The sequence below is a fragment of the Sapajus apella genome, unplaced genomic scaffold (genome assembly GCF_009761245.1).
Source record: "Sapajus apella isolate SASKATOON/1434 unplaced genomic scaffold, GSC_monkey_1.0 scaffold1, whole genome shotgun sequence".
In the NCBI taxonomy this organism is placed as follows: Eukaryota; Metazoa; Chordata; class Mammalia; order Primates; family Cebidae; genus Sapajus; species Sapajus apella.
This window is the reverse complement of record NW_022436941.1, coordinates 51,581,467-51,602,929: the sequence shown is the minus strand read 5'-3', so window position 1 is coordinate 51,602,929 and position 21,463 is coordinate 51,581,467. Positions and strand designations below refer to the sequence as shown.

General features: G+C 36.0%; 1 protein-coding gene, 1 long non-coding RNA gene and 1 pseudogene across 3 annotated transcripts in view; 1 reads left to right on the top strand and 2 right to left on the bottom strand.

Annotated features, from left to right (window-relative positions):
- LOC116553049 overlaps positions 1 to 17,393 on the bottom strand; it is a 62,406-nt gene extending 45,013 nt beyond the window's left edge. For both annotated transcript variants that reach the window (XR_004269631.1, XR_004269620.1), the window contains exons 1-2: positions 17,354 to 17,393; positions 1,325 to 1,404 (exon numbers count right to left, since the gene is read on the bottom strand). This is a non-coding gene — a long non-coding RNA (uncharacterized LOC116553049). The remainder of the gene's footprint in view (positions 1 to 1,324; positions 1,405 to 17,353) is intronic.
- Positions 17,394 to 17,613: 220 nt separating this feature from the next.
- Positions 17,614 to 18,067, bottom strand: LOC116552996 (60S ribosomal protein L26-like). Its single transcript, XM_032280069.1, has one exon. The coding sequence runs from the start codon at positions 18,064 to 18,066 to the stop codon at positions 17,629 to 17,631; it is 438 nt and encodes a 145-aa protein (XP_032135960.1). The 5' UTR covers position 18,067; the 3' UTR covers positions 17,614 to 17,628.
- A 454-nt stretch (positions 18,068 to 18,521) lies between these two features.
- LOC116552940 lies at positions 18,522 to 19,139 on the top strand (annotated as a pseudogene).
- The last annotated feature ends 2,324 nt before the right edge of the window (positions 19,140 to 21,463 follow it).

The window sequence follows — 21,463 nt, the reverse complement described above, 5'->3', positions numbered from 1 at the left end:
TTTTCTTTTTCATACTTTTTTGTATTTACTTAATTAACTACAGTTGGCATGTATAATTTTTATAAAAATTAAAAATATGCTTAAAGCATATACAAGACTATAATTGTGAAGAGCAATAACCATGAAAAAAATTTCAGTAACATTAGTAAGTTAAAAACATAAAATTTTACTAAAAGTGCATGTGTACCGAAGTCTATATACCAAAATAAATGCACCTTTTCTGTTAAGGTAGCAAGATTGTGTGTGTGTCTGTGTGTGTGTGTGTGTGTGTGTGTGTGTGTGTGTGTGTGTGTGTGTGTAACATTGTCTTTACAATGAATACTATTAAAATAGAAAGCCTAATCCAAGTTTTTCTTCCTCCTTTGTGAAACTTTTCCTAACCTTTCTCAACAGAGTGAATTGCTTTCATATATTAGTATTGTGTTCTTTACTTATTATTATTATTATAGTTAGTACTAATTCCAACACAATTAATGTCACAAACAGTGAAGTAAATACATTTTAATATCTAATATGATTACAAAGTAATTAATATCACCCAAAGATATGAATGTATCTTTAATGCATATTGCTAAATAAAAGAAGTCAGTTCGAAAAGCCTACAGACAGCATGATTCCATTTAGATGGCACTATGGGAAAAGCAAAACTATAGAAATGATTAATAGGTCAATAGTTCTCAGGGATTTGGGGCTATTAGGAGAGTTTTTTAGGTGAAAACCAGGGAATTTCTTTTAGAGCAGTGATACTATTGTGATGGTAAACACATGATATTATGCATTGTCAAAACCAATGGAACTTTAGATCACAAAGGATGAACTAAAAAATCATTTGAAGGAATGCAGGCTCTGACAAAATAATCAAATCATATTACAAATGTATAAAACAATTTCACTGAAGGGAGTGTAAGAAAAAGTTGCTGACCGAATTAACTTTGGAGTCTGTAATGTAACACTAAAGGCAAAAGGAACTATATGCAAGCACTATACTCTAGTTGATAAAGTTGTTTAAACCATTATATATGTATACTGCAACTTGAACATTAAATAAACTGGTGGCAAATAGTAGAAGCCAGGTTTCTCACTGCTGAAGTGTGAAATTACAGATAAGCAAAGGGAGAAGGCTAAAATGATCCATAAACAGTGGATGAAAATTAAAAACATTAGTATAAATTTTCATTTAGCTTAATATAGACACAGATTGGATATACATAGAAATATTCATAGGTATGTGTATTAATAAGGGTTAGCATACATGCATATATTTCCTTGCTGTTTCAGGTGAGAGGGCTTAAAAGCAATGACATCCCAGTAATGAAGAGCATACCTAGTGTGCAGATCTTGGTTTCTAATATCATTTCCAATAAAAGGAACCAAAGCTCCTTGGGGGAATGGTTGATCCTAGAACTTAGGAAATAAACAAGATGAGCCTGGAGCATCTTGCGTTCTGGAACGTAAAAAGTTTTACACATACACACACACACACACACACACACACACTCTCACATACACACACACTAATGGGACTATGTCAAAGGGACACAGGAGCCAAATGAAACAGCTTAGTGGCCAAAGCTGGAACAATTTGAGCAACAAAATTAAGTGCTATTGAATTATAATGCCATAATGATATAAATTATTAAAACTTATTGAATAAATAAATAAATGGGAAGAATAAATTTCTCATGAGAAAACATTTCAAATAATATATGCAAATACTCCACCCTCAAGAGGTGGTGCATAATTCCTCACTCTTTAAGTGTAGAGTATACATGGTGTCTGTCTTGCAAATAATACAATACAGAAAGGTGAAGAAAAGCTTAACTTTACAGTGAAGAAACCTGACAAATACTACCTTAGCCAACTAATTAAGGTTAAAATTAACAGTGATAGGTCATGTAAATAATATGTATTCTCGATATGATGTGATGAGAAGGGCACTTTACCTCTGTGGTCTTCTTTCCCAAAACCCATACCCACAGCCTAATAATGAGAGAAACAACAGAACAAACCCAACTGAGGCACATGCCACAAAATACCTGGCCAGTACTTTTCAAAAATGTCAAAGTCTTCAAATCAAGAAAAGTCTGAAAACCTGTCACAGCCAAGAAGATCCTAAGAAAACATTGTGATTAAATGTAATACGGTGTCCTGGAGGGGTTCCTAGAACAGATAAAGGACATAAGGTTAAAACTAGGAAAATCTAACCAAGGTATAGACTTTAGTTAATAATAACGTGTCATAATTTGTTCATTAATTTTGACTAGTAGGCCACATAAATAAAAAATGTTAATAATAGGGGAAATCGTGTGTGGAGTATATGGGAACTCAGTACTACTGTCCCAATTTTTCTATAAATCTATGACCATTCTAAAATCTAAAGTTTATTTTAAAAGGTAATTAGCAATTTCAGCCAAATACTCTGTCCATGAGACAGGCAGGAAGATGTAGATGGAAAACTTCTGAACTCATAGTTAACACCAAGATCTTATTTCAAGGGTTCTGCTTGTCATAAAGAACACTCAGCTACAGATTGCGACTGAGCCACAAAGCAGCCGCATAGCTTTGGGACCTGGATCAGTACCCTCAATCTAAAAATGAGGAGTTGAATAGATGATCTCCAAGGCCCAGACCTAAAATTCCAGCATTTTTATCAGAGCTCAATTCAAGATCTGTTTCACTACCTACCTACATTTTAGCAAAAGCCTCTTGACCTCCTGTAATCTCAGTTTTGTCAGCTTTAAACTCAGAAGACTAAAATAAGTAATCTTTAAAGGCACATTCAGTTCTACAAATCTTCAGCAACCACATTTCACTGTTTCTGTCAACTTTAGTTAACTTGAGCGATCTGAGCCACCTCGTAACACTACCAAATATTTCAGGCCATAATTTAGACTGAAAGCCTCCCTGAGGACAAAGAGCAGTTTCATTTTGCTCACAGTGGTATCCCGAGGGCCCAGGAAAGTGCTTGGCATTTAATAGACACTGAATTACTATTTGTGCAATACACAATGAATATTGAATTTTAATCACGCTTGCACTAAAGAGGAAACAGAAAACTACAACTCCCAGAAAGACACCCAGAAGGAAAAGCCAAGAGGGTATGGCCATGAAACCAAAGAGCCTCACAATAATAACAATATCATCCTGCTGAAAAATCACAGTCATTTTGAAAACTGGCTCTTTACAAAGCAGGGTTATTAATAAGGTTATAAATTCCTTATCACTTTCTTACTCAGGCAGAAAAACGGAGAGAAAACATTCAGAAGAAAAACACAACATACTAAGCCCCATCTCTAGTCATAAAGACTACCAGTTGTGTCTGCACAAACTTTACCAGAGGATTATAAAATGAATAAAGTAACATTTTCCACATGAAAAGCATAGGCTGTTAGGAAGATACCAGACATATAGCTTAATTGTGGATTTGAGAGCAAACAAGACAATGGGGAAAGTGATACATTAAGTTTGGGGTAGTGAAAAATCATGAAAAGAGAGCAGGAAAGAAGGGAAAGAAATATTTATGTTTTACTATGAATATTTCACTAAATCTATTTTAGTCTTTGGCCTCTAGCAGTGTTCTTAAAGTGCAAGCTTTAGCGCAACCTCTTACATCAGAATGGCGAGGATGACAGATCCTGAACACCACTCCTGACCTACTGAATCTGAATCACAGGGGAAGAGGCCTGGCAATCTGAATTCTTAATAAGCTCCTCAGGTAATCTTACGTACAACTGTGCAGAACTGCTGCTATAGTGAGTTGTGATAATCTCTCTAGGAAAAGAAATGCTTGTTTACACAAGGCATATAACTCTCTCAGATGATCAGGATCTCATTCAGCGTCCTGAAAGTGATAAATACTCAAACACGTTCTATAACTTTAGGAGCATAAAAAATAATAAAAAATAATAATAATAAAGGTTAATTTGAGGTCAATTTAAGCTCATAAAGATAAAAAAGGGCATTTTACTTTGAACTCACAATGGAACTGAACCACATAGATAAGGAAAAGTAATTTTTAGAAGATTTGACATAAAAACTTAAAATATTTAGTTCTAATTTCAGTATACTATAATTCAGCCAAAAACTTTCCTTGAACTCATCTATTCTAACATTGTGACTGAAAAATATTATGCCTGAAATGGTTTAATTTGAATGGCTTAATGACTTAATTTTAGGGTACAGAGTTGGATGGAGCAAAAAGCATGATTGGGTTGATAGCGGTGAGCTTTTTTTTTTTTTTTTTTTTTAGACAGGATCTTGCTCTGTCCCCCAGGCGGGAGTGCAGTGGTGTGATCTTGGCTCACTGCAACCTCCACTTCCCAGGTTCCAGTGATTTTCCTGCCTTAGCCTCCCATGTAGGTGGACCTACAGGCACACACCACCACAGCTGGCTAATTTTTGTATTTTCGGTAGAGACAGGGTTTCATCATGTTGACCAGGCTGGTCTCAAACTCCTGACCTCAAATGATCCACCCACCTCGGCCTCCCAAAATGCTGGGATTACAGGCATGAACCACCACACCTGGCCACTGTGAGAATTTTTATTGAGCATAGCACTCATGGGCCATACCTAGGAAGCAAAATTTATGTTAGAATTAGTTGAAATTTGATTAGAATTTGCTGTTTCTTAAAAACGTTCTAGTTACTCTTGGACTTTGTTTTACTTTATTCTTTTTTTGAGACAGGGTCTCACCCTGTCACCCAGACTGGGAGTGCAATGGCAAGGTGATAGCTCTACAGCCTCAAACTCCTGAGTTCAAGCCATCCTCCTGCCTCAGCCTTCTGAGTAGCTAGGACTACAGGTGCATACTACCACACCTGCCTAATTTCCCTTTATTCATTTTTTGTAGAGACTATGTTGCCAATCTCACTAGGTCACTAAGGCTGGTCTGGAACTTCCGGAGTCAAGGGATCTTCATCCTTTGGCTTGCAAAAGTGCTGGGATTACAGGTGTGAAATGCTGCGCTTGGCCTTGTTTCACCTTATTCTTTTTATATGCTTTTAGTAAGTAATGATATTCTCATAAATGATACCTGGGACTCATGAAAACGTGTTTAATTTATACAAATGTATTCTGTGAACATAAGATTATTTAGTCTATTTACAACTGGAAAATCCTATAGACTCAAGTTTACCTAAAGAGTGTCAGTTTTGGAGACCTGGCTTTTTTTTTGAAACCAATTCTAACACAATTTTTGTAAGCAGGTGAGGATGAATATAACTGTTTTAACAATGGGAGACTGAAAATCATAAACCCCAAATATCATAGTGATTCATTCAATTATCTATCTGATAATTCACCAGACTATGCCTAATTTCCGTTCTTATGTTTTTTCTTAGCATTAAACTAAGAATCATTGTCAAGTGATTCTCCTGCCTCAGACTCCCATGTTAGCTGGGACTACAGGCATACACCACCATGGTTGGTTAATTTTTGTATTTTTAGTAGAGACAGGGTTTCATCATGTTGGCTAGGCTGGTCTTGAACTCCTGACCTCAAGAGATCCACCCACCTTGGCCTCCCAAGGCCCATGTTTTTTCTTAGCATTAGGCTACTTCCTCATAGTCAAAAGTATTAAAACCTATAAGAGTGTTGTTCAGTGAACAACCCATCTTGGTCTAGACCCCTGGCTACCTTGAAAGCAAAGCTTCCTAATCCTTATCTCAACAGAAGATTTTCACTGGAAAGTATAAAACAGGAGCAATGAATGGTTTATTTTAATATAGTTTTAAGTATTGGTTCAATCAACTTTAAAACTTATTGTCTTAGTTAGAAAAGTGCAAAGAATGTGCAACTACTGTCCACTTGGAATAGAGTTCAAAGTCCACCTTTGACAGGACTGTAAGCTCTTTGAATTTCAGGGAGCCTGTCTCCTTTATTGTTGAATTCCACAGTATCTAACATAGCACTGTGTACACAGCAGAGCTCAATAAATATTTGTCGACTTGACATAATAAATTCATTTTATAAATTCTTAACTATTCTGTTGTCCTTGAAAATGGTTCAAGAAAGTTCTTAAAATATGTTTACTATAGGGTCCCCTTAATTTTAAAAGACTCCTAGAGTCCTGAAATAAATGTATGAATAAAGAGTTATTTTTGATTGATTTATTTATTTTTTGTGTGGTATTTTTTCCATGGTACAAGAGTATATAGTCAGGGTTCTCCAGAGAAACAGAACCAGTAGGAGATATAGATATATAAAAAGAGATTTTTTTGTGTGGTATCAGCTCATGAGGTTCTGGAGTTTTGAGAAGTCCCATTATCTGCCATCTGTAAACTGGAGGCTCAGGAAAGGTATAGTGTCAGTCCAAACTCAAAAGACTGTGAACCAGGGGAGCCAATGGTAGAAGTCCTAGTTTGAGTTCAAAAGCCCAAGAACTAGGAGCACCAAAGTCTGAGGGTAGGAGAAGGTGGATGTTCTAGATCAATACAAGACAGTGAATCCACTCTTTCTCTGCCTTTTTGTTTTATTTGGGTCCTTAATGAATTCAATGATGCCTACCTGCATTGGTGAGGAAGGATCATTTGTACTCAGTCTATGTGAGATTCAAATGTGAATCTCTTCCCAAAACCCCTTATAAAAACACCCAGAAATAATGTTTTACGAGCTATCTGGGCATCCCTTGGCCCACTCAAATCACCACATTAAATTAACCTCATAAAGAGTGGCATGTACCTGATTTTCAGACCATTCTTCAGTAAGCAAAATTTATGTTAAAATTAGGTGAAATTTGATTAGAATTTGCTGTGTTTAAACTATAGGTTTGTAACTTTGATTAAATTCAGCATTTCTAAGTGATTCGGTAAATGAAATAAATATTGAAATTTCTGAAAAAGCAATTATAACCAAGGAAAATATTTTTCACCTAGTTCTTCAAGATAAAAAGGCAATATTGGAGTTATTCTAATTATAATAGTTCAAGAAAAAAGCCTGATTGATATCTCTTGTATTGGGTGGTAATACCACATAAGAATACTTCAGACAGTAGAAATACAATAGTAGGTGCAAACAGTATGCAAATAAAAACTTCGGGCACATCTTTGAAATGAAGTTTATTTGCTCTTTGCAGAAATTCTTCAATATATTTTTTAAATTTGAACATATGAGCAAATAGACACCAACTTTAGGTACTGAAAAACAGATAATGAAATTAATAAAGGTACAAGAATTTGGTAGTTCTATGTTTGATAATGTAATTTTGGAGGTTTAATTTGATTTTTCTAAAAATTGTGCTTTCATATTAAGATCTTATTATTTTTCATTCTTCATTCTGCAAGTGTACTATGTTCTGGTAAGAGGCTTCATGTGCATCTATTATTGATGGGAGTATAAGCACAACCATTCTGGAAGACAGTTCTACTGGGACTCTCAACTTTTCAAATTCACATGCGTTTGGTTCCAACAATTCCACCTCTAATTTGGTCTTTCATAACTAATTTGCACATGTGCATACTGTTAGGTGTACAAAGATGTTTTCGTTGCAATATTTTTTAATACTGAAAAACTCACAATAACATATAATAGGGAACTTGTTAAATATTTGATGAAGTTGCATACCATGGACACAGGTTTCTATTATTTTCATTACCTTATTTTTTTAAACTTTAGATTCGGGGGATACATGTGCTTCTTCGTTACATGGGTGGGTATACGGGATACTGGTGGGGACTGGGTTTCTAGTGTACTCACTGCCCAAATAGTAAATACGGTACCCACATTTTTATTACTTTATTCTCTACTCTTGTCTGGATGTTGAATATTTTGTAATATGAATACTCTTAAAAAGTAAAAAAAAAAAAATGAATTGTGATGTACTGAGTCTATGAAATTTTACATCACTCTAAAAGAATGCAATTAACTTGAAATTATATCAATGATAGGTTGCTAAGCAAGTCACAGAACATATAGAATATGATCAATTCACATAAACAAAAAAATCAAACACATGTAGGGAAGGAATGGTGCAAGTATGAAAAGAGATCTGCAAGATATACACCAAATTACTTATTATTGCTGCCTTTTGGATTTGAGACCGGAGTGGGGAGAGGCAGTATATTAAGATTTTGAATTTTTACTTTATGAACCTTCGTATTGTTTGTTTTTTTCTTTTCAATAAGCATGCATTACTTTTGTTTTGCTTTTTATAAAAATAATAGGAGAGAAAATAAGGGGCTCTGCTAATTTGTCAGCCCACATTTTTTCTAAAATGAATTACTTTTAGAAATTCAGATGACAATTTAGAATATAATAACTGGTCAGGTTTAGAAAGTAAGATGTATATACTATTGTAACTGATAAGACAAGTGGAAACAGTTTGAAGAAGTGGACCAAACATCTGCATTTATATCTTATTCATTTGTTATGATTATAGCATTGATGTACTAATTGCTTATATAAATTACATACATTGAATCTTTCAAGTGTTGCTAATAAAACGAATAAATCAACCATTAAGAAGCACCCATTATGTATAATTTACTTTCCTTAAATTTAAACTGGATTTCAGTTATACACAATGGACACTGGACAAGAAATTCCAGTTGTAACTGAGAAGGTAATTTTGTCCAATTTCAGACAAGAGGATACCTTCTGAAGTCGGTTGACTTTTCTTTCATACATCTGATAGGTAATAGTTTTAAACTGCATTTTACCTGTCAGAGTTGTTGTTAATGGCAGAATCATGTATGATCATATCTTATTCATCTGCTTCTACCTAGTTCAGGGTCTGATACACAGACGTCCTCAATACTTCATTAAATTGGTTTTTTCCCCTGCTACTGTAGATTGCATTTTAGATATTCTCACATGAATTCTTTTTAAAGAACACTGGATCCAAAATCCTATAATAATACATTGTAAATTAACACTAATCTTGACCTAAGATTTCTAAATTCTGAACCCTGAAGTCACGTCTTTATAGCCAAATTACAAATTTGGTTAATCCAGGCTAAAGACCTCATTTCATACTAAATGATGCTGCCACTTCACTCTCTATTCTCTGGTCACACTTGCCTTCTTCCAGGCTCTTGTACACACCAAGCTAGGTCATCACCAGCATAGGGTCATTTCATTTGTTTTCACTTGTTCCAAGACCTCCACATGGCTAGTGCCTCTATATGAGTCAGGCCTGAACACAAACATCACTTCCTTAGTGAAATTACTAACCAATTTAAAATAGCTCTCAACACTCCCAGCCAACTTCTACTCTTTCTAGTCTCTCTTGTTATGTAAACCTGACTTACTATTTTCAAAGCCTTTTTTCATTACCTGAAATTACCTTGTTTATTAATTTGGTTCCTTTTATATTGACTCTGTCTCCTTCTTCCCTGGTTGCAGGTAAATTCTATAACAGTGGAAGCCTTTCCTGTATGGTTCATTTTGAATCTCCCATGCCTAAAATACTGAGTGCTGTACTCACAGATGGCATTCAAAAAATCTGAGAATGCACATAGTAAATATGAAACAGCAAGTGCACGTCTGCATTAATTCCTTCCTTGGCTCCTTGAATTATTCCTGTCATGGTAAATATTTTACATTTCCAAAGAATACACCCAACTTCCTTCAAAATCATTGAATTAACAGTCAGACCATAGCATACGATTTCATCAGCTTCCTCAATTGCAAAACTGTTATACTACTATGCACCTACTTCAGAAGATTGTCATGAAAATTAAGGAAGAACATCAAATCCATGTTCTGTGGATGCAGAGGGCTCAGTTGGCTTACTCACTGGCAAACTGCATAATTTAAATGTCTATACAAAAAAGGCATCTACTAAGGCCAGGTGCGGTGGCTCAAGCCTGTAATCCCAACACTGTGGGAGGCCAAAGTGGACAGATCAGTTGAGCCCAGGAGTTCAAAATCAGTCTGAGAAACACAAGGAGACCCTGTCTCTACAACAAATACAAAAATTAGCTGGGCATGGTGGCGCACGTCTGTAGTACCAGCTACTCGGGGGCTGAGGCAGAAGGATTGCTTGAGCCCAGGAGGTTGAAGCTATGGTAAGCTAAGATTGTGCCACTGCACTCCAGCCTGGGCAACAGCTTATAACAATATAAGGAATCAACTACTATTTCAAATCATGCATTTGGGTGGAGTTGGGAGTATTGACTGGTAGAATCAAAACTGTGCTGGTTATCAAGAAGTGTAAGATAGGCTAGTCACCATGGCTCACACCTGTAATCCCAGCACTTTGGGAAGCTGAAGTGGAAGGACGGCTTGAGGCCAGGAGTTCAAGACCAGCCTGGGCAACATCTCAACCAGAAATTAAAAATTAAGAAATTAGCCAGGCATGGTGGCATGCACCTGTAGTCCCAGCTACTTGGGAGACCGAGGCAGGGAAAATGCATAAGCCCAGGAGTTTGGAGTTACAATGAGCTGTGATCACGTCACTGCACTCCAGCCTGGGCGACAGAGCAAGACTCTCATTTAAAAACAACAACAAAGTATGACAAAATAAGTGATAAGCTTCCTTTAACACATGATCTCTTAATGTACACCCAGCTTGGTGAGCAGTGTAGCCTTGAAGAAAAGCTGGGTCTGTCCTCACTCAGGAAAGTAGAAGTGGTTCATAAAAGATGAGACTGGAAGGCACACCAAAATTACTTGAGTAATTCTACTTCCATCTATGAAAACCACATTAACTACGTCACGGACTAAGTTTCTACCAATAAATAAAACAATGAATATTCAGCAAAGTCAATATTATTTGTCTTTTAAAATAACTAAATTTCCTAATTCAAATAGAAGTATGATCAGAGAAGATTCTACTTTGTTTGCCTTATATAGGCAAATCTATAGCTCTATAGCTTAAAAAAATAAAGCAGGAAAACATTCTGATCTTAGCTATATCAACTGTGTCAGCAAACCCAAGTGGCAAATATGGAATGGTATTTAGAAGAAAATGGCAGACCAAGCTAAAGTGGTGATTTGGTATCATATGTCTTGAACAAGATGAATGTCAAAATAGTGTACCTTGGCAGAGTGTTTAATAGGAAAAAATTAATGCCCATGCTCCAAGGCTCCACAGCCAAAATGGAGTAGTCCATTTTAATTTTCAGAGGAATTTGGTGAACAAATGACTAGATATCCACCAAACCTGATACTAATGAAAAATACAGTGCATTCTGAGAAAATCAATATATAGTTTGCCTGAAGGTATCCCAAAGGAAACATTCAGTTATTGAGGTTTAAAATACGTTAGCCCCAGAATAATAAAATTCTTGAATTGCAGGCGTTTGCAAGAACAGCAAAGGGGTTAAAGACATTTTATATTTTATCAAAGCTTTAAAAGTGCTGTGCAGAGTTTTTATGCATTTCCTATTTTTTCCTTGCTGCTTCTTCATGCAAAAGCCATCACCAATTCCTGAGAGCATTGCTTTACTGTTTAGACCTTCTTAATTTGTTCTTCAAATAAAATATCCTCAGTCCCACTTCTACCTGGCTTCCACAGGTTCACAGGGTCACTAAAGATTGGGTTGGAGAATCTGGGAGTACATCTTGAGGAGCAGATATTTGTCACAATGTCTCAGGATTGTTAGTTGTTTTGTTTTATTTTGTTTTTGGAAAATAAATACTTACTCAGCCAAGCCATTTTTGGCTTATAAATCTTCAATTTTGCTTATAAATCTTATTTTGTCTAATGAAATGAAGAAAAATAGGGAATTCTCTATTTTTAAAAATAAATACAACAAAAATGTCAAGATGCAGATATAAAGGGCTTAGACTGTCTCTGCAGAAAAAAAAAATACTGAAGTATAGGTTGGCAAATTAGCAGCTCAATTTGTACTAAATAATGATGTTAATTCAGATGGTAATCTAACTTGACCCTGGAAATCTACACTTACGAGTTAATTCTTCAGCATTTGTTCAATAATCATGAATTGAAGTCTTTCTTAGAGAGGACAATAAATATTTTGGAAATAAGTCAGACAAGGCAGTTTAGTACATGCAACATACAAGTTGCAAAACTATCAGTAGTTTGTTAAAGGGATGATTGAAAACAAGCATTTGCCAAAAACTAATTTTACAGAAACAATGCTAAATTCAGTACAGAAGTATTTAAAAGTAGTATCAATTTAATAAAAAATTTTCTTCCAATTAAAAAGTATTTGAGCATACTGACAAGTACATTTTTGTCTTCTGCAAATACTACTGCACTTACTCTAACATTGGTGGCGAGAGCAAACATTTAAGGTTTTTATAAAGTTAGCTTCATAATTGTCTTTTAGTAATCACTTATAGCCTTTTGATCCATTGAGTTACAAACAGAAACACTGGGATTTTCATATTCAGAATTCATCACAAAGAAACAATTTATTATAATTTATTTTGTCAGTGTAGCTTTAAGTCACTTATTCCTATCATTTATTTTTGAACTCTTTGGAATGTTCCCAAGTGAGTTGGTACCATGAAAATTTTTTACATTTTCAAAACAAATTTTTGTTCATTCTAAGAAAAAAAAAAGTATGGCACATTTAGCTGTGGACCGTGATCACAAAGGTAGGGTGCTGTAGCTCTAAAGAGTTTGAGTACCACTACTCCAGTAATTGTACTAGAAGGAACTGGACAGATGATGAGTTCTGAATGTTAACCCTTCATGTTGGTCACTTAGCTTGGACCCAAAGAGCTTCGGGTTGGTCACTTAGCTCGGACCCAAATATATCTAGTGATCTCTTCATCAAACTTCACTGAAAATGAAAATGACTCTTCACTTTGGTCCCATCATGAAGAAACAGTTAAAACAGACTGTCTATCCTTCAAGGTGCCCATTGCACAAATTTTCCCAGAGAGATCACAGAAGTTGATTTTATAGGCCACAAATTCTTAGCAGAGTGTCCTGCAGCTATGTTGAAGTAGTAAAACTCAACAAGTGCTCTAAACCGATGTAGTAGGAAAATATTTGCCATGCTCTGGTAGGTTTCATCAGTAAATCACCTATAGATGATATAAGGAGTGAACTCCAAAGTCATATATTCCTCATATATGTGCTGCTAAAATTGTGTTGAAATTTGTCCCCGAGATTTGTGCTGTCCTTTAGAAACTACGGTAGTGAAAAATAGCACAAGATTCTCAGTCTTAAGGATCATCACAATCCATTTGAAAATCTTACTTGAATTCTAGTCCACTCACTATGGTTTACTTTAATATTATTAGTTAATGAAACATAAAATATGACCATTTGGGGTCGGGCACGATGGCTCACGCCTGTAATCCCAGCACTTTGGGAGGCCAAGGCGGGTGAATCACAAGGTCAGGAGTTCAAGACCAGTCTGGCCACATAGTGAAATCCGTATCTACTAAAAATACAAAAACTTAACCAGGTGTGGTGGTGTGTGCCTGTAATCCCAACTACTTGGGAGCCTGAGGCAGGAGAATCACGTGAACCCGGGAGGCGCAGATTGCAGTGAGCAGAGATCGAACCATTGCACTCCAGCCTGGGCAGGAGTGCGAGACAGGGTCTCAAACAAAACAAAACAAAACAAAAACCATTTCTGTGACAATTTTCAAAAAGAACTTCACTAAATACTAAAGAGAATGAAAAGCAAATTAACAAAAGATTATAATTGCCATGAATACTTGAAAGTGACAGCAGATCATTTTGCTTCTGAATTTTTATTGCATAAGAACTTTTTGTTATTTTACTTAGTCATTTGAGCTACACTAATCCATTTTCTCTCAGAAAACAATATGATAAATGGAGTACATCAATATTATAAAATATCGGCACTGAAAATTATAAAAATGAAGCCAAAAGTAAACTTTGACATGAAATGTGAATTTTTAAAAACGTCTAATATAGATGGAATAAGAAATAGTATGAAATCTACATGTTTTTATAGAATATATAAAAGTTTATACTAAATATATATAACTTTTCATGAGTAATACATTTCATAGTATTACATAGAATACTATCTGGTTATACAGTTGCTGCTTTCCACCAAATTAATGAATGACTATGACGTGGTATATATTTAAGAAGTAGCATTATGTAGTGGAAAGAACTGCTTTGAGAGCAAGCACATCAGTGCTAGATATGACCACTTTCTAGTGGTATGATAATGGGCAAATTGCTTTATCTCTATGAGGTTACTGTGAGGATTAAATAAGATAATATGTGCAAAATACTTGATTCAGAGTCAGCCTCCAGCAATCAACAATGTGTATCTCATTTGCAACCCTCTCTTATGCTGCATGGCCATTTATTTCATTTTTTTAGATATTAACAGCTAACCAACACAGCTGATGGTTTCGGCAGACACATATTTTTAGAACAATGTCATACAGTCTTCAGTGAATATCACAATCTATGCATGAACATGGCATATCTGTCAAAGATACACATTTTTTTCAGAGCATGTTTGTTTGTTCATTAATCAAAAAAAAAAAAATTAAGACCAAACTGTTAGTAGTTTTTGAAGTTAATGCTTTGATTTCTATCATTTCTATTTTTTACAGCCTATTAACTCATTTATTTCAAAAAATTGTATAAACAAAATTTAATAAAATATTTTGATTTTAATAACTTCTAGAAGATACCTTCATATAATTAAACAATATTTGTAAGCTATTAGGAAGGGATGTATAAGTAAAATGCATTGAACGAGTTGTCAATTAAAATCATTTTACAATTCAATGCTTGACTTAAAGCTAATTAATACTGCTATAGAAAAGTAGATAAAGTTTCAAGTAAAACTATCTAGAAGAAAGTAACACTCAGATACAAAGATACAGTGAACTCTAAGTTAGTTTTATTTACCTCAAAAGTCCCAGGATAGAACACTGAATTCAGAATAACGTTGTGGATGAAGTTCTCAGTGTCTGCTTATTCTTTAAAATCATGATAAAGAGTTTTTCTGATCTTTCAACACTCCAATCATTTTTGCTCCAGCAATACTTTTCTAGTTCTTAAAATACTCTGTGGAATTTACAATAAGGTTAAACACAACATCTGTCTTTGAGGTCTTCCTTGGGCAGAAGAAGAAATGTAAAAATATTAATTTTATATATTATGGCCTGAAGAAAGCCTAACAGCCAAAACATCACCTTTAACTCAGTTTCTATTTTTGAGTAGTTTATCAACTAAGCCCCTCCTTTATTCTTTGGTCTAAAAACCGGTATGGGATTCACTGTCAGTATTTTAAATATATTCTGGCTTTTTGGGGTCTCATTATAAAGTCTCTCAATATTACAAACCCCTTTTCCTCCTCATTGTACAACAGCAAATGAATGCTAATCCAGTTGCAGAAGAGATGGTGCAACTGGCTATTTATTTAGGTTCAAAATTTAACATTCACTTTTATGGTATGTGTATTTTTAAACCATTCATTTGAAAAGAATATCCTACCTATATTAAGTAATAAACTGGGTCATAACCATATAGATACTCATTAATTCACAACTTGTCCTAAACCTGGGATTGTTGTAAAGGCGAATGCACAGAGTGCAGTTGGTTTAGAAGTACAAACTTGAAGGCCAGGCACAGTGGTGCATGCCTGTAATCCCAGCACTTTGGGAGGCCGAGGTGGGTAGATCACCTGAGGCCAGGAGTTCACAACCAGCCTGACTCACATGATGAAACCCCGCCGCCTCTACTAAATACAAAAACAATAGCCGGGCATGGTAGCACATGCCTGTAATCCGAGCTACTTGGGAGGCTGAGACAGGAGAATCACTTGTACCTGGGAAGCAGCGGTTGCAGTGAGCCGAGATTGTGCCATTTCACTCCAGCCTAGGCAACAAGAGAAAAACTCTGTCTCAAAATTTTAAAAAAAGGTACAAACTTGGTGCTTCACAATCTCCATATTCTGCCACCAATCAGTAACTAAAACAAAATCTGGCTTAAATGACAAGAAACTTCAAACAATCAAGAGATTCTAAATTGTTTATGCCTTTACATTTATTATTTTTTCTATCTACATTATGGCTTAAAAGTACTTGAAAAAAAAAAAAAACAAGAAAATGAATAAGTGGCTATGAAGGTACAAAACTCTCTTATACATTCATTTTAGATGTGCCTTTTTTCACTGATTCCATTGTTTTGATTTGGGGTTTGGGCATCAGTTTGTTTATTCGTTGGTTGGTTAGTTGGTCGGTTGGATAGTTTCCTCCAGCCCAAATTACTCAACTCAGACCAAATGCTCAGAGCTGTTTGTCAGAAAAACAAATTTATAGCCATTAATTTTCAATATTTAAGTGTTATATTAATGTTTAATGAAATATTCCCTCAAATTCAAGCCCCTGGATGCATTTGAGTCCAATTTTAATATGTAAGAGCACTAAGAAAACCACTCATTTTCCCCTAAAATATTTTATCATGAGGTACTGGGTAACCAGATCTTTTAAATTTTTTCACAACAAAGTAAATGTTATTGCCAACAAGTCTGTCTTGAAGATTCCATTTGAACACTATTTATATATCAGGCTATGGATATCTGGGCAAAAATTTTAGTTAAAGTACTTTAGAAATCCAGATCACAATTCAAGAAACAGGTTGTATCAGTCAGTATCCAATCATGAGACAGAATCCACATGAGTTACTTGAAAAAAAAATGTAATATGAAGAACCATTAGATATTAACAGATGGTATGGAATTGTTGGATATCCATGTGCGAAAAATAAACTGATTCATGCCTAACACTGCAAACAAATGCAAAAACAAAATGAAGGATAGACCAAAAAGGAAAACCTAAAACTATAAAAATTCTAGAAGAAAACATAGGAGAAAATATTTGTAAACTTAGGTTAGGCAAAGATCTCATAGATATAAAAGTGATGTGTTAAAGAAAAAACTGGTACTTCATCAAAGTTAAAGACTTTTACTCTTCAAAAGATATGTTCAAGAGAATACAAAAAAAAAAAAAAAAAGCTACAGGCTAGGAGAGCATATTGGCAAATCACATGTATTTGACAAAGAACTTGTACCCAAAATAAATAGGTCAAAAACCAAAACTCCTTAACATTATAACCAACAATCTATCTTTTTAAATGTGCAAAAGATTTGAACAATCACTTTACCAAAGATGATATATAAATGTCACTAAAGCACATACAAAGAAAATTTTCAAAAGTGATGGATATATTGATGATCTTGATTGTGATGATGGCTTCCTCAATCATTAAGAAAATGCAGATGAAAACCACGACGAGATACCACTACATACCTATTAGAATGTCTAAACTTAAAAAGGGCCAGGCCCAGTGGTTTACACCTATAATCCCAGCACTTTGAGAGGCTGAGGTGGGCAGATTATTTGAGGCCAGGAGTTCAAGACCAGCCTGACCAACACTGTAAAACCCCGTCTCTACTAAAAATACAAAAATTAGCCGGGTGTTGTGGCTCATACCCGTAATCCCAGCTACTCCGGTGGCTGAAGCAGAAGAATCACTTGAACCTCCAGGAGGCGGTGGTTGCAGTGAGCCAAGATTGCGCCACTGCACTCCAGGCTGGGCAACAAAGTGAGACCCTGTCTCACAAAAACAAAACAAAGTTAAATTAAATTAAAAGACTGGACATACTGTGGTACTGAGGATGTGAACCTAGAGGTCTCATATAATACAGTACAACTTTTTTTTTTTTCCTCATTTCAAGTTTTAATCAAAGCTTGTATATAAGGTTACTTTATTCCTGCATCTTCTCAATTGTTTCTTCCTTGTATTTTGCCTTTTCCTTTCCTACTTGGCAAGATTTGGCTTTCTGTTCAAGGATCTTTTTGCGGTCTTTGTCCAGTTTTAGCCTAGTGATAACCACCTTGCTGGGGTGAATGCCTACATGGACAGTTGTGCCATTAGCCTTTTCCCGCTGCACCTGTTCAATGTAGATTACGTATTTCTTCCTGTAAACCTGGACTACTTTGCCAATCTGCTGACCTTTATAGTGTCCTCGTACAACCTGAACTTCATCATCCTTTCGGATCGGCATGGGTCGCACGCTGTACTTCTGTCTCAGCTCTTTGGAAAGAGGGGAGGACATAATCTTCCTGCGAATGTGGGAAGGTGCATTGAGATGCCTTTTGCGATTCTTGCTTCGGTCGGAAGTCACAAAAGGATTGAACTTCATTTTGGACCCGCTTGCCCGCCGACTCCAGCTCCCCTACAGTACAACTTTTAAAAATGTTTGGTGGTTTCTTAAAAAATTAAACATACAACTACCATATAGTCTAACCTTTCCACTCCTAGGTATTTACCCAGGAGAAATGAAAGCCTATGTTCATGGAGACTTTAATTGTTAAAAACTGGAAATAATCCAAATCTCCATCAATAAGTGAATGGATAAGCAAATTATGGTTATCCATACACTGTAAGGCTACTCAGAAATGAAAAGGACTGAACTACTGATGCACTGAACAACATGGATGAATTATAAAATAAGTATGCTGAGTGAAAGAAGCTAGGCCAAACACAAAGAGTACATATTGTGTGATCAAATTTATATAGAATTCTAGAAAACACAAACTAACCTATACTTAGGAAGATTAGAAGTTACCTGAGTAGCGAGACTAGCAAAAAATACAGTCTGGATGGTTAAAGGTGACCCCAAGAAACCAAATGGCAAGATGTCTGCTTATGCCTTCTTTGTGCAGACATGCAGAGAAGGACATAAGAAGAAAAACCCAGAGGTCCCTGTCAGTTTTGCAGAATTTTCCAAGAAATGCTCTGAGAGGTGGAAGACAATGTACAGGAAAGAAAAATCTAAATTTGATGAAATGGCAAAGGTGGATAAAGTGCGCTATGATCGGGAAATGAAGAATTATGGACCAACTAAGGGAGGCAAGAAGAAGGATCCTAATGCCCCCAAAAGACCACCGTCTGGCTTCTTCCTGTTCTGCTCAGAATTCCTCCCCAAGATCAAATCCACAAACCCTGGCATCTCTAGTGGAGACGTGGCAAAAAAGCTGGGTGAGATGTGGAATAACCTAAATAACAGTGAAAAGCAGTCTTACATCACTAAGTTTGCAAAGCTGAAAGATAAGTATGAGAAGGATGTTGCTGACTATAAGTTGAAAGGGAAAGTTTGATGATGCAAAGGGTCCCAATAAAGTTGCCTGGAAAAAGGTGGAAGAGGAAGATGAAGAAGATGAGGAGGAAGAGGAGAAGGAGGAGGAGGAGTAAAAAAACTGTTTATCTGAAAAAAAAAAAAAAAAAAAAAAAAAAAAAAAAAAGTTACCTGAGTAACTTGCAGAAAGCAGGGAGAGGCAGGAGGGCCAAATTATAAAGGGGCAAAAGGAAATTCTTTGGAGTTACAAATATGTTCATTTTCTTAATTGTGACTGTGTTGAAACTATCCAACAGGGTCAGGAGACCATGTCTGGAACTCAGGGGATTCTTTGGGCACTTCTTAGGGCTAGCATGTCCAGTAGTAAAAGTTAATAAAAAGCTACAATTGGAAAAGGGCAGAATTCAGACCCATCACAAATGAAAATTTGGATAAAGGACTTTGACCAGCTGAGGTCCTGGCTGAGAGAGGGAAAAGGAAACATGGAAAAGATAATGAGAGAAGGAAGTCATAACTATCAGCTACTGTCTCTGATCAGTTACAGAAATTAAAACAAATTGGCTCGGCACATTTTTTTCCTTCCTTTGATAATTTGGGAATTATCACTGTAGCCCATTGGTTAAGTGAATTGAGAAGCCCAAAAAAGGTGAAATTCTCATCTTTTAATTTAATGAAACCATATGGATCCTCTGAGGAAGACCTTCCTTCTTTAGAAAGCGTGGACTCCAAACTCAAGTTTTGGTTTCTGTTTGTGGAAACAGAAAGCAAAAATTCTGGATGTGAGTTTTAAATGTAATTGTAAGAGGAGACACTACTACTTCCAACCCTGAATTCTCAGACCCATATATTCTGGCTATGGAGGTAAAGCATCATATTTTGATCTTTGATTCAAAGCGCATACTGCATTCCCTAAGGTAAAGCCCCATTCTTCAGGGTGTTATCTCTCATCTGAAGTCTAACTTAGTCTTCAGCAGGCAATTCTACTTTTATTGGGCCAACTGTTTTTAGATGATGGGATATATGGTAAGACCATTAATCCTTGGACATCCCTGCAATTATAATGCCATGAAATGATTTCCTTTTGATAGGAAGAATGTTGTAGAGGACACCATGACCATGAATACCATGAAGGCATTCTCCAAGACCAGGTTTGATAGTGCTGGCAGGGAAACTAAATCTATGCCTAGAATGCATTTCCTATTCCAGTGGGGACAAAATTAGAAACAAAACTGAGTCCTTGGGGAGAACCAGCCACCCTGGTTCTGACTGATGACTGTTACTTCCATCTGATGCTAGCATATTAAGCAATCAGCAGTAGTGGTAACGAGATCAGCCTTAGAGAAGGGAAGTTGTTGAGTCCATGTTGAGCTTCCATTCCTGCCACCCATGGCCACTTAGTATATCAACTGATTGAGTAAGAACCAGGATGGCTAGGGAAAGTGGCTGTCTGACATCCAAACAATAAATGAGTAAATCTAACTACTTGATTACTGAGTGTTCTGTGCAGTGGATAATTTTTTATGAGCATTCATGTGGGACATAAATATCTTTATACCCTGTAACTATTCTGAAAGGTACCATTTCCCCAGACTTCCTTGTCCAGTTCTTTCTGAGTCTCTGATCATCTGATCAAACCATTTTCAACTGCTCATAAATTCGTGTAGATATGTATCCTATGGGTGCAATTGTGTTCCCTCAAAATTAGTATGTTGAAGTCCTAAGCCCCAGTACCTCAGAATGTAACTGCATTTGGAGATAGGGCCCTTAAAGATATAATTAAGGTAAACTAAGTTCGTATGAGTGGGCTCTAACCCAATATTACTGGTGTTGTTATAAGATGAGGAGATTAGGAAAAAGACAAACACAAAGGAAAGACCATATAAATATACAGGGAGAAGATAGCTATCTGTCAGCCATGGAGAGAGACCTTGAAGAAACCAATGCTATTGTCACCTCCATCCCAGACTTCTAGTCTGCAGAATTGTGAGGAAATAAATTTCTACTGTTTAAGCTACCCAGTCTGCAGTACTTCATTATGGCAGCCTTAATAAACTACATCAGTGTAGTTCTACTCATCTCTCAAGTCAGACAAAAGAGATAGCCAAATGGACAGCTTGAAATGCTACCTACTAGAAAGATTGCCTTTCATAAAATATTCCTGTAGATCACAACATTCTAATTACCACTATGTTGCTGCAGCCCTTTGCAACAAATGTGCTCTATCTGTTTTTGGAAATTAAGTCCTGCCATTTGACCTAGAAAAGACAATCACCAGAAAGCTGTTCAAGGATGCAGGTGCTCCTTTCACTAATGCACTTCTCTAAGCCTTTGTAAAGCGTGTGTCCTCTGGGCTGTCTGAGGTGATGTAGTTAGGTGATAGCTATGCACAACAGGTATGGTAAGTCCACTCCAGTATTCCTATATCCATAAACCTTTGGCTTCTACTATTCCAAATAAATTC

Coding starts and splice junctions, on each gene's coding strand:
- LOC116552996 (XM_032280069.1), bottom strand. CDS start 18,066: ATGAAGTTCAATCCTTTTGTGACTTCCGACCGAAGCAAGAATCGCAAA.